We start from the raw sequence: 13,889 nt of genomic DNA on the forward strand, positions 1-13,889 counted from the left end.
CCCCCGCCCCTTCCTGTCTCTACTGCAGGGGCTCCTGTGACATGTAGTTTCCTACCTTGGGTGAACATTCCTTAAAGGGACGGAGCCCTGTTCCGTCACAATATATATAAAGAATATGTATAGGCATTGTCTATTTAAATAAATACAATCCATTTTGTGAAAGCATAACTACATGCACATATTTTGTTGAAAAAGATCTCCAGGGTTTCATGCATGTGCATAGTGCAGCAGCAAGCAGCACATTCAAGATTTGTTTCTTTCTCTTTCAGTTCACCAATGAACGGGAGACTTTCGGTTCTTTCAGTTCACTGACTCGGTTCTGCTATTCAATTCCTTAATTTGGGGCGTGCACTTGCACCTTTCCAACCTGAAGTACTGAACGAATCAAAGAGTCAAAAGAACCGGATCTTCATTCTGAACTGAATCAAAAGATCCAGTTCTCTGAAAAGAACCATAATTCCCATCACTACTTCCCGTTGCAGGACATCTAAGTATATGAGTACTTAGCCCATTTATCTGCCCGATTCTTTTGGACAGTTATGTACACTGATGTGCAGTTTTGATAATACACATTGTTACACCAACAGTCTGTCAGAGCACCTATGACCCCCTTACTCACAGTAGAGGCAACATTGACTAGAATTACCATGCACATTGTGTGGAGCATAGTAGAGTTGCATATTCATACATCCTTGTCATCTAACTGTCATGTGACTGTGCTGCCAGGTTCCCTGAAGCATTCGCACTCGGGGCCATATCAGCAAAGAATATTGCATGAGTAGAGTATAAACGTCATGTCTGGATATATTGATTGATTGATTGATTGACTTCCCTGTATCATGCACAGATGGACAGTCTGGTAATTTTAATCAAACACTTAAAATCATGCTGCAAAACCTAGTGAACTAAACGGGGGTGACTGGGACAGCTGGTTCCCATTTCTCTTATTTATCTATAGGGAAATGCCTCTCGCAACCACTGTATTGTTTCAATTCAAACGTGGTAGACCATTAAGAAGGACACTTGATGTGCTTTGTGAGATGTGTGAGGATGCCAACATAATAAATGTTATTGATTACATTCAGCAAATTAGAGAGCGGCTTGAACAGTACTACAGAATAACTCCATAAAGAAGCACAGTAATGACAAAAGACTTGGTATGACCAGCATGCCAGGGAGAGACAGCTGGGAAAGAAATTGTTATATGGCTGGGGCCTGTTATGACCCTTATTTGCCTGTCCTAATACCTAAGACTTAAGAATTTTATGTAAACCAAGTGGAAAGCGCTTGTGGTGATCCAGACCATATTTATGGTGTGCAGGACAAATGAGGAGGAAAAGCTGGATTAAGCCTTCCTCTGTGGATCTATTTTGGTGCTCCCTGACTTCTCCAGATTGGACTCTGTAAACATATATGATCTAAAGAAGTTCTGTATTAATTTTAAATAATTCTGTAACCATCAACAACATATTTCCTACCGTACCTGGACAAGTTGTTGTCTAGTGTAGGCTGTGCACCTTACCACTCTGCCTGAATGACAGATGTAACATTTTTTATACAAGCAGATTATGTATATTATTATGTATGTATACCTTTAAGCATGAAAAAAGGGTAGCTGATCTTCAGACTCCCCCTGTGCACCTGTCCACCCTGTGAAATTGATAACATCTCTTCAGTCAAAAAGCATATTTCAGTTTTTTTGTATTCGTTTTAAGACCAGTAGCTAAGGCAATAATAATAATAAAAAAAAAGTGTTTTTCAAACGGGGACTGACCAAAAAAGCCATAGTTTGTTTTAATTTAAGTTTATTTAAAAATATGTATAAAAAAGCACAACAGAATTTAAACGTACAAAAGAGAGCAGCATATCACAATAATAAAAACATATAGCAACTGTGACCTTGATGTACACACAAACATAACCATGAATAATAAAAAGAGAAAATTACTATGTTTTTGTATACAATGCTAGGTGAGGGACATTTAATTAATATTTTAGTCAGTTTCCTAAAACCCCAGTCCCCACCCAGGTATAACCAGCTTGCTTTTTCTGTGGTCCACATAAAAGTTATTGACAAGTGTGAACCTGTTTCAAGTAATTGTGATCAACAATAGTAGTATCCAAATGTTGTCAGTTGTCAGTCTGTAGACTACTGAAAAATACTATTATACTGTCATCCCCCGACTTACCTCATCTCGTTTTATGTCCTTCCGCCCTTATGTCGGCAACATTGCACTGAGCAGATGCATGGGAGGGGCCCCAGAGCTTCATTCTGCAGTCAGCGCTTGTATAAAAATCATCTCTGTTCTCTCTAATATGTTTTTTGAACAGTTAATTTAACTGTTTACTCCTGGATTTTCAGGATGGTTTCGAATAGGTTCTCGACTTGATTGATTAGCATCGATGGCCTCGGAACCAATTACGATGTAACTTTTGGGGGTGACTGTAATATGGGTATAGAATGATATATATGTATAAGCTTCAGTAATAACTCTTTCTGGGTTTTATCATTCACTAGCACACAGCATTCAAGTTAACATAATTTTCAATACATTTCTTAAGGCTAATTATAAAACAAACCTATAATTCTATAACTATGGGTTGGCATGTAATTGTATTTTCTGTGGATCATAAAAAGTGAAAACTAATGAGAAATTCTATGACTGTACAAATCTCAGCACTGCCCACCCACACATAATATCTAGAAGGTATATATATATATATATATATATATATATATATATATATACCGATCAGCCTTAACATTATGACTACCTGCCTAATATTGTGTAGGTCCCCCTCTTGCTAAAGAGCCCTGACCCATCGAGGCATAGACTTCACTAGACCTCTGAAGGTGTGCTGTGGTAGTTGGCACCAAGACGTTAGCAGCAGATCCTTTAAGTCCTGTAAGTTGCGAGGTGGGGCCTCCATGATCGGACTTGATTGTCCAGCACATCCCACAGATGCTCGATTGAATTGAAATCTGGGGAATTTGGAGGCCAAGTCAACACCTTGAACTCGTGATTCATCAGACCAGACCAACTTCTTCCATTGCTCCTTGGTCCAGTTCTGATGCTCACGTGCCCATTGTAGGCACTTTCGGCAGTGGACAGATGTCAGCATGGGCACCCTGACTGGTCTGCAGCTACGCAGCCCCATACGCAACAAACTGCGATGCACTGTGTGTTCTGACACCTTTCTATGAGAACCAGCATTAACTTTTTAAGCAATTTGAGCTACAGTAGCTCGTATGTTGGATCGGACCACACGGGCCAGCCTTCGCTCCCCATGTGCATCAATGAGCCTTGGCCGCCCATGACCCTGTCGCCGGTTCACTGCTTTTCCTTCCTTGGACCACTTTTGATAGGTACTGAACACTGCAGACCGGGAACACCCCACAAGAGCTGCAGTTTTGGAGAAGCTCTGACCCAGTCGTCTAGCCATCACAATTTGGCCCTTGTCAAAGTCGCTCAGATCCTTACGCTTGCCCATTTTTCCTGATTCTAACACATCAACTTTCAGGACAAAATGTTCACCTGCTGCCTAATATATCCCACCCACTGACAGGTGCCATGATAATGAGATTATCAGTGTTATTCACTTCACCTGTCAGTGGTCATAATGTTATGGCTGATTGGTGTATATATTGTTTTACTAAAAAGTAATTTTAAGGTCAAGGCAATTGAATAAAATGTCTCACAAAGAGTTTTAACAAGATAAAAATGCATAAAACATATGTACAAGCAGCAGTATTAATTTTCCTTTTAAAAAACAGTTAATGCTCTCATTTGTTATTCCAGCAAGGTTGAGTATAGAGTATATTTATTTTAGTTTCTGCAGACGTAAAATTATATATATTTATCTACTCAAGTTAAAAGGCTGTGGGTCTATATTCAGTATCCATACTGGCGTGTCCAAACAGTTTAAAACACTTATATGTTTGAAATGAGATGGAATAGTACCATACTGAATATATTAAACACTCAAAAAACATTTATGCTAATATTCCCCTGTCTTCCCAAGATCGTTACGATGTTATAGGTTTATGGCCTTCATACTTCTAACTTATGCAGTTTTCCTAGGAACATTTCCTAAAGATTCAAATTAATACATTTAAAAAAATAATATTAATATTTTTGAGCCAAAACTATAATGATAATGCCGCTGTGGTATCTGTATCGGACATTACAGGTGACCTTTTGGGGCCAGAATGAAAGTTGTTGTTCTGTCTTAGGCAGCCAAATAACTTCAGAATTTTTAGCAGATCATTTCTGAATCGTACCCCAATAAAGGCATACAAGAATGGATTGAGACAACTGTGCATGTATGCTAAACTCTGCATTATCTGATGTGCAATGTCAAACCTGTTGGACATGTCACAGTCAGTGATAGTTACATTGGCAGCATCTATTGCCTTCACCACCAAAATGCCATTGTATGGAAATTGTGAAAGAACAAACACAGTTACAACAGCTAATATTACTTTCAGTGCCTTGTGTTTCTCAAAGTTTTTTGCTTGCAGAAGTGTCTGGACAATTACTGTATAACAGAACAGCATGACTGCTAATGGAAAGCAAAAGCCCATGCTAATTTGTATAGCCAGAACAAGTATTTTTGTGTTGTTGCTGTCAGTGGAAGGGTAAACCATTTTACACAAATTATTTTTTTCCTCTGCAAAATAGAACTCTGGCACTGATAAACATATAGCAAGCAACCAAACAACAACACAAACTAATTTGCTGTAAAAGAGCTGCTTAGCTTTGGTGTTCTGTGTTTTTGTAGCTCTGACAATAGCATAGTATCTATCAACACTGATACAGGTGAGCAAAAGCATACTGCTGAAGAAGTTAATTTTGTAGATGCCAGACACAATTTTGCACATTCCAGTCCCAAAGATCCAACCACTTGTGGAGTCTGCTGCCCAGAAGGGCAACGTGAACAGGAAAAGCAGATCAGCAATGGCCAGGTTCAACAGGTAGACATCTGTCATGGTCTTTAGTCTGTTCTTGAAGTGGGCATATATCCCAACAACAAGTAGGTTGCCCACAGCTCCAAGTAGACAGATTATCCAGTACAAGGGGGGTTCATAATATCCACGGAATTCCCTCACAAAGCTCTTGTCACACATGCCACCAAAGAATTCAGCAGTGGTGGAAGTTACGTCTTCATAATCATCATAATTCTGAAAAACAAAAATGCAATACATTTCTTTGTTGGCAGCACCACAATATGTGTAATGTACACATTTTTGTCTAAGGAGTTTATATTCCTGTTGACTACTGTTATGAAATAAACTTGGTAACTCCTATAAATATGCATACAATGTGCTGGATATAATAATGACCTAATTCTTAGAAACTTTAAATTTGTGATTATGTAGAAATGTCCTACTTTCCATTTTGCTATGAACATAGCAAGCCAAACTGCTGTACACAGTTGGACAGTGTTCAGGATTTGTAGTCAAGTGATTATACACACCTGCAATTACTAAAATCAGAAGCCACAACTAGACAGAATTTAATATAATTATCTGTCTATTCTATTGATTGTAAAAGGCTTAAAACCAATCTTGTCATTTTAGCCTAGATACTGTATAAGACTACTCAGGAGGATTATATGAATGTGCCCAGTGGTTAGGGCAGGATTAAATAAAAAATGTTTGCACTGCTAGTCGCCTGCAGAAGCATTAGCGGCATGTCTGTGAATGGATATCACACTGCTAAACTTTCATGGTATTAAATCTAACCCGATAAGTGCTGCAAAATTACCTTCTCGCAGCAAATTTTTCTTGCACAACGTGAGGGAATAAAACACAACTTTCACACGGCCATTACTAGAACTGTGTTTTATTTTTAGTTAGGTGCTACTTTCTTCTATTTTTTATGTAAACACCATGATGTACAGTTATGTTATTTGCTATTAGCGGCTGGTTAAAGTTGTATGTAATCCCACCAAACAATACAGTGGGAGTGGTCACATCTTCGCTGTATTAAATGAAGAAAATTTCTGCGAGAAAACAACCTGAAAATGCTCTCGCAGCTCCTCTAGTTTTAGACAACTTCTATGTTGTCTAAAAGCCTCTCGCACTTACAAGAAAATGTAAAGAAAGCCCGTTCGGCATAGGTTTACATAGGTGCTGTTCCATGGGTTTATTCACACGCCTCCGCGGCTCTATGTTTACAGTGGAAATAACTGCTTATTGCTACAGTAACCGTAATAATGGTGTACAGTGCGCATAAGAAATTAGATGTGGCGCCCAACATCCATGCAAAAAAAATGTTGCCTATTGTTTGTGCAGAGAGAAATATGTTGATATTGAATTTTATATTATGTTTTATTCAGCAATGTGTCAGGGTTCATTTCAGTTATGGTTTTTATGTATTTTGTCAATACTTATTCAGGGATGAGAATGGTGGTTTGAAAAATGTTGGAAAAGAAGTTGGTGCTAATTTGCATAATGTATTGATGACGTCACATTAGTTACTAGTGTATACATTTGTTGTACAGGTAATCCATATAAACAAAATAAAACATCCCCCCTAATTTAAAATAATCTCAAACAGTAACCATGATTTTATTTATTTTTACAAGCACGCGGTTTATGTATAGGTATTGATTTTACTTGCATGAAACATGTTAACTTTCCAGTAAAAGCACCTTACTCATAATAAACTATGCGCGGTAATGTATGTATGTTAACTTTAACTTTCGGAAATAGCGAATCGGTGTAAACCCCTTGATTAATAAACACCGGTTCAGTAACAATAGAAAAGATACAACTATATTGAAAGTAGTAAATACTGAAGACACCAGAACACAGTAACCTTGACATTTAAGTTAACTATAATAAAAAGGTTCCCTTCTTAAAGTTCAGTTTGTGTCAACATTATATAGCCTATTTTCCATATTTAATAATAATAATAATAATAATAATAATAATAATAATAATAATAATCGGTTGATTGCAAAGAACTTGCACTAGTATGAAGCTGCGTACTAACCACGGGATAATCTAGTACACTGCTTTCAGTTCTATGCAGTACACACTGGTCTCAGGGACTGAACATACACTGACTCTTTTCGTTTCATGCCCTCTCCCTATGCTCCTCCCCATTACACCGCCATTACCACATTAAACCTTTATTGGGTGTGGTGGCACACTACAGTATTTAAACATTGTCAATGTACATTAACGAGAAAAAAAAAGTGATTGTCACGTTATATTTCATTAAAAAAAATACTCGGAAATCCGTGGATCCGCAGAAAACTTTCAACACTGCTGCCAATAAATAATAATAATAATAATAATAATAATAATAATAATAATAATAATAATAATAACTATACAGGTGTTATCAATGGCGGCTTCAGTTTTTATTTTATTATTTTTTCTTCTACTGATATTTGTAGCCGCCACGAAGTACAGGCATGTAGGTTTGTATCAGCGGGTAGATGAATGCTTTTGATTTACAGCACGGAGCGCCAGATTGCTTTATTTATATCCTTTCATGAGCCATCACTTCCTCACGCAGGGACCATGTGTGGCTTCTGCCTTCCAGTTTCTCTTCAATAACAAACACTGTGATTGGCTGGCTGTGCTTCTCGTACTGCCGGCCCATCTCGGAAGCCACGCCAGCAAAACATGTCTCATCCCCGTTCACAGGTCCTCATAGTTTAGATTTAAATCAGCGAGAAGATGCTCTGCAAGATTCCCTCCTGCGACTCTTCACGTTCACATCTTGCAAACATTTTGTATTTAATCCTTGGACAACCTTCTGCATTTAAACAAATACTACTTTTCTGTAACACTACCATTGTTATTTAAATCTGAAATATAAAATTGAAAGGTCTTGTATTATATTCTATATTAAGAATTAAAAGATTGGAATGCACAAATAGTTTATTTTTCTTCCTGTTAGCAAAAATATTAACAGGAGAAGAAAATGTAAAACAAAGTAAATGTGCTGCTATTAAATTCACTTTTACAGTTGGTAATGGAAAAACAAGTGTTTATCTCACATATAGAATGTCTGTATATGGCCCACACGCATGTAAGTGGTTAAGTCTTCTACCAAAAGCATGAACTGCTTCTTTCATCGTTTTGTGTAACATACTTCATATTCCTAGTTTCTCCACCTTGCACAGCACTCAGGTGCACTATAAATCACCCAAACCACATCCTTTTCTTTTTACGTTGAACCAGACAGTGTCTGTCTGTTGTGGCAACATTTTCACTTTTACAAAATAACAACCTAAATAATGGAGCACTGAAGTAAAGTAAAAGATCTGTAGACACACCAAATAAGATGTGTGCCAACTTGTAATTACTACTATTACTACTTCTACCACTAATTTCTACTTAAAAAATATTTTAAATCATGTACTTTGGGCAAGTATATGTCAGTCATATTCCCATCTTTGCTTAACAACTTGGGTGCATTTAGTATAATGTTTAGTTCACTTTTGAACAGCACATCTACATGTAAGACATTCTGTGTGCCAAGATTGCTCTTAATCTCACAGTTTGCCTCATGTAATATTATTGTATATTGCTTAAGTCTTACTCATTTACTTAATATTTCCTAATTAGTATTCCATCTCTTTAATTGAAATCTTACTCTTAAAAAAATATTTTATACAGATAAGATATTTCAATTACATCATACAAATTAAATGTATGCTTTTATTTCTTCTTCTGAGATCTTTTAGAATGCTAACTATATTTTTAGTAAAACCATTTTTCTCCTGAAACTTTGACTTCCAGCTATAAAGTAGAAAAAAACAACACATTCATCTTGTAAGATATACTAGAGAGTACCATATTTTCTCTACCATGGAAGATTCTTTCTGCATGGGAGACTGTGTCCCCTGACAGTCTGTAGTTTAACTGTTATACAGTGAGGGAAAAAAGTATTTGATCCCCTGCTGATTTTGTACATTTGCCCACTGACAAAGAAATGATCAGTCTATAATTTTAATGGTAGGTGTATTTTAACAGTGAGAGACAGAATAACAACAAAAAAATCCAGAAAAACACATTTCAAAAAAGTTATAAATTCATTTGCATGTTAATGAGGGAAATAAGTATTTGACCCCTTCGACTTAGTACTTGGTGGCAAAACCCTTGTTGGCAATCACAGAGGTCAGACGTTTCTTGTAGTTGGCCACCAGGTTTGCACACATCTCAGGAGGGATTTTGTCCCACTCCTCTTTGCAGATCCTCTCCAAGTCATTAAGGTTTCGAGGCTGACGTTTGGCAACTCGAACCTTCAGCTCCCTCCACAGATTTTCTATGGGATTAAGGTCTGGAGACTGGCTAGGCCACTCCAGGACCTTAATGTGCTTCTTCTTGAGCCACTCCTTTGTTGCCTTGGCTGTGTGTTTTGGGTCATTGTCATGCTGGAATACCCATCCACGACCCATTTTCAATGCCCTGGCTGAGGGAAGGAGGTTCTCACCCAAGATTTGATGCTACATGGCCCCGTCCATTGTCCCTTTGATGCGGTGCAGTTGTCCTGTCGCCTTAGCAGAAAAACACCCCCAAGGCATAATGTTTCCACCTCCATGTTTGACGGTGGGGATGGTGTTCTTGGGGTCATTCCTCCTCCTAAAAACACGGTGAGTTGAGTTGATGCCAAAGAGCTCGATTTTGGTCTCATCTGACCACAACACTTTCACCCAGTTCTCCTCTGAATCATTCAGATGTTCATTGGCAAACTTCAGACAGGCCTGTGCAGGGGGACCTTGCGGGCACTGCAGGATTTCAGTCCTTCACGGCGTAGTGTGTTACCAATTGTTTTCTTGGTGACTATGGTCCCAGCTGCCTTGAGATCATTAACAAGATCCTCCCGTGTAGTTCTGGGCTGATTCCTCACCGTTCTCATGATCATTGAAACTCCATGAGGTGAGATCTTGCATGGAGCCCCAGACCGAGGGAGACTGACAGTTATTTTGTGGTTCTTCCATTTGCGAATAATCGCACCAACTGTTGTCACCTTCTCACCAAGCTGCTTGGCGATGGTCTTGTAGCCCATTCCAGCCTTGTGTAGGTCTACAATCTTGTCCCTGACATCCTTGGACAGCTCTTTGGTCTTGGCCATGGTGGAGAGTTTGGAATCTGATTGATTGATTGCTTCTGTGGACTCCCTTTAAGTGAGTGCTCCTAATCTCAGCTCGTTACCTGTATAAAAGACACCTGGGAGCCAGACATCTTGCTGATTGATATGGGATCAAATACTTATTTCCCTCATTAACATGCAAATCAATTTATAACTTTTTTGAAATGTGTTTTTCTGGATTTTTTTGTTGTTATTCTGTCTCTCACTGTTAAAATACACCTACCATTAAAATTATAGACTGATCATTTCTTTGTCAGTGGGCAAACATACAAAATCAGCAGGGGATCAAATACTTTTTTCCTTCACTGTTTGTTCCTACACGGTATGTACCCATATCCTTAAGTTCATGGCCATCTTAGCAAACAACTAGACAAAAGGGGGCCCATGGTTACACGTGATCGAATCATGTTCTGATATTATGATACAGATGTGTTCAAAAATAATTGGACAGGATTAAAACCTTCAGTCTACACCTGAAAATAGAAATCAAGGGAAAGAGAAGACAAAGGAAGACCAGAGGAAGACTTCAGAAGACAAACCAGGCTGAGAAGAATAGGGTATTGTCTAATTCCTTTTTCTGCAAGTCATATTTAATAATGTATTAATATCACACATGAGAACAGAAAAATATCTAAAATGTAGCCATGCATATGGGCTGATGTCGGGAGGCCACCTAGGCACCCAATAGGGTCCAGGGGCAAAGCCCTAGAAGGACCTTTTAATATTTAATGTGTATATCTGTCACTACAATTATGTAAAATGAACAATGAACAATGTCAGTTATCACCCTACAACTACCAACAGTATTAAATAAAACAAAATAAAATAAAACACACCACATCCACTTAATGAAATTATAATTACAAGAGATAAAATTTAATACAAATTACAGCAGGGATTACACAGCCCAAAAAGAGGGCACTGGGAATTGGAAATACACATTAATAAAGCATAGCAGGAGTATGGATAGTAGTAACAGTGGGATCGTTTTTATAAAACAAACAAACAACATCAAGAAACATCAGCATGGCATTCAGCACTTAAAATACTGTGACTGTTTCTTTACAATAACTTAAAGCTATCAAATGCATTCATGTTTTCAAAAAATAATATGTGTATTTGTCAGTTATGTTTAATCATTTTTGAGTTGCCTTCCCTCCACTGTTTGTTAAATAAATTTCGACTTCTTCATTTAACCAGGACCAGCGCAGTTTATTTTGTTAAGTATAGCTGAATATATTTATTTTATACATGAAGATTCACGAGCATTACCGATTGACATCACTTGTTTTAAAACCAGAACTGAGCTATATCCCGATGCCTGATTGGCCTATTTTACAGTGTGACTGTAGTGTATGTGACAAATCATCGATTCGGATACAACGCTCTCTCCCCCGCTTATTGACTTGGCCACAAGACGACTTAATGCGTGTGTATGTGTATGTACTGCACGCAACGAAGGGAATGGCTAAACGATGGAATTCGAAAATTCGGAAAATTGCACACGTTTCCCCAAGAAAAGAATACGTTTGGTATGAGTTTTAATTAAACCGGAAAACATACGTCTGGGAAAAAAAAAAAAGTAAAACCCAGTGGTGGTGATTCAGCCAAATGTTAATTTACTTCCAGTGTGCTTCACAATTGGATATTACACTGATTCTAAATTGAACAGACATTTTGCTTGTGTGTATTTTTTTTCTTTCCCAGAATATTGTTCACAACATCTAACAGAACGTTAAACTAGTAAAAAGGGGGAAATGCATTTCTGCTTCAAAAGTCCACTTGCCAATCATGCAATTTTATTTCCAGTACGTTTACATAGCCTTCTCTTCAACTGCTTCCAAATTGGTAAATTACATAGACGCACACAGATTACAGGTATCTGTGTCCTGAAAACACATTAATAACATGCCACACCTACTATTGAACCTGAACTTCTAATTTATTTTTCAGAATTTCAGTAAAGCACGCAGGTTACCTCAAATGGAGCTGGTGGGCTGAAATAGTATCTATTTAATTATTCTTACCATCCGTAAGTCAGTAACTTATTATAAGTCAATTAATGAATAATTCAATTTGAATTCAAACGTATAATCATTTCATAGTTCCTATAACCACCCGCCCCCCCAAAAAAAAAGCCCAATGAGAAATTATTGTAGAAACACATTTATAAATAGGTTAATATGCATACACACAAAACATGTGCACTACTTACATATGTTGTACTTGCATATGTTGCACTTGGCATCTTGTCTTCTCCTCTAGAAGTATCCTTTGTCTAGCTTAAAAATGCTGTAATAAATAAAATAATCATTACCGACACAACATACTTCTGTTTACACGTTTACCTTTCCTCATCCTACACGTCCCTTACATTGCTCTGTTTATTATAATAATGTATAATCCTTAATGTTAACCCTTCCCTCCCTATCTGCAATGCGTTCCGTTAAACTTGTTTGTTAAACTTGTTTGGTTAATTTGTTATTTCATATGACATATTTAAGTGGGTGCTAACTCTGTTACCCAAAGTTTTCTGAAAAAATAAATAAAAATAAATAGTTGAACCTAAACAAAATATATTTTTTATTATACTTGGAAAAGTTTCACTTACTATGTTCAGCGTCTTCTTTTCTATGTGAAGCTTTCTCCTCAGTGATTTGCAATGCCTGTTCTTTGAAGCCATTCTGAGTATAAAAGTGGTTTGTAGCCTGTGTGGTTAACGTGCAATAGGCTGCCGTGACATGAACTACAGCACATCAAACCACATGACGTGCATCCTCAGCTTTGTTTACAATCATTGATAAGCGAGGAATTATAGGCGTAAACAACCAACTGGGTATTTTCGTAACTTCCCCTTTACTCATCATCAGCAACATATCACTAACAGGGACTTGTCACAAACATAACGTTGCATGTATAATAATAATAATAATAATAATAATAATAATAATAATAATAATAATAATAATGTATTATTTGTGCTTTTTTTTTTCTCATTAACTGTGGATAATTGCTGCTTCCAAACCCATTTGCTGGAAAAATAATAATAATAATAAAAATAAAACGTTATGTTTGTAGATAAAAAAATAAATGTTTCTTAATGAATCATTGTTTTAAAACATAATTCGCACACAAAACAATTTAATATTTGTTTTGTGTAGTGTATGTAGCGTTTCGTTTATAGTATAATGATCTCTCATTACAATTGACACAAATGTTTTCTTTTGATTTGAAATGTGGATGTTTTTAAATGTGTGTATAGTATAAATAAAGCGGTCGTTGTCACAGCGAAAAGATTGACATTTGTTTCGTTTATACAGAGGCTTTTGACTAGAAACGTTATCATTTTTCTGTTCATATTCAAAGAGTGCTGTCCCAATTGACGCCTGACATTAAACGTTTATATTCCGAGCACATTATAAGTGTTTACTGTGCAGATTGCTGCGTGAAGTAGATTTTTTTTTTATGAAGTTGTCCCTGGGCCAGTGTCAGACAATGAAGTCAGTAAATGTGACTAACTGGTCTGTCATTTCTTCTTTGTAGTTTACTTTGTCAACTGAAGTAGGTGCCACTGTGCCTGTTCTGAACACTATAAAGAATTTTATGTAATAGTCTAATTAAACTTGTTTATGGATATACAATGGGTTCCACAAATCCCTTGATACATTTTATTTAAATTATTTAACAGAAGACATGCAAATGTGCAATTTAAAAACTAACCATGCACAGAGCATGTTTTACAAATGATGGCATGTTTTAAAAAAAAAAACA

General features: G+C 37.0%; 1 protein-coding gene across 1 annotated transcript; it reads right to left on the reverse strand.

The window, feature by feature from the left end:
• Positions 1-1,770: 1,770 nt before the first annotated feature.
• LOC136711235 (C-C chemokine receptor type 9) lies at positions 1,771-12,877 on the reverse strand. Its single transcript, XM_066687342.1, has 3 exons — positions 12,730-12,877; positions 12,334-12,410; positions 1,771-5,182 (listed from the first exon to the last, which is right to left on the reverse strand). The coding sequence occupies exons 2-3, from the start codon at positions 12,364-12,366 to the stop codon at positions 4,148-4,150; spliced, it is 1,068 nt and encodes a 355-aa protein (XP_066543439.1). The 5' UTR covers positions 12,367-12,410; positions 12,730-12,877; the 3' UTR covers positions 1,771-4,147.
• Between the last annotated feature and the right edge of the window lie 1,012 nt (positions 12,878-13,889).

The sequence above is a fragment of the Amia ocellicauda genome, chromosome 2, assembly GCF_036373705.1.
Source record: "Amia ocellicauda isolate fAmiCal2 chromosome 2, fAmiCal2.hap1, whole genome shotgun sequence".
Taxonomy (NCBI): Eukaryota; Metazoa; Chordata; class Actinopteri; order Amiiformes; family Amiidae; genus Amia; species Amia ocellicauda.

Coding starts and splice junctions, on each gene's coding strand:
- LOC136711235 (XM_066687342.1), bottom strand. CDS start 12,366: ATGCCAAGTGCAACATATGCAAGTACAACATAT. Junction 5,183..12,333: donor CATATGCAAGTACAACATAT/GTAAGTAGTGCA, acceptor TTTGTTTTTCAG/AATTATGATGATTATGAAGA.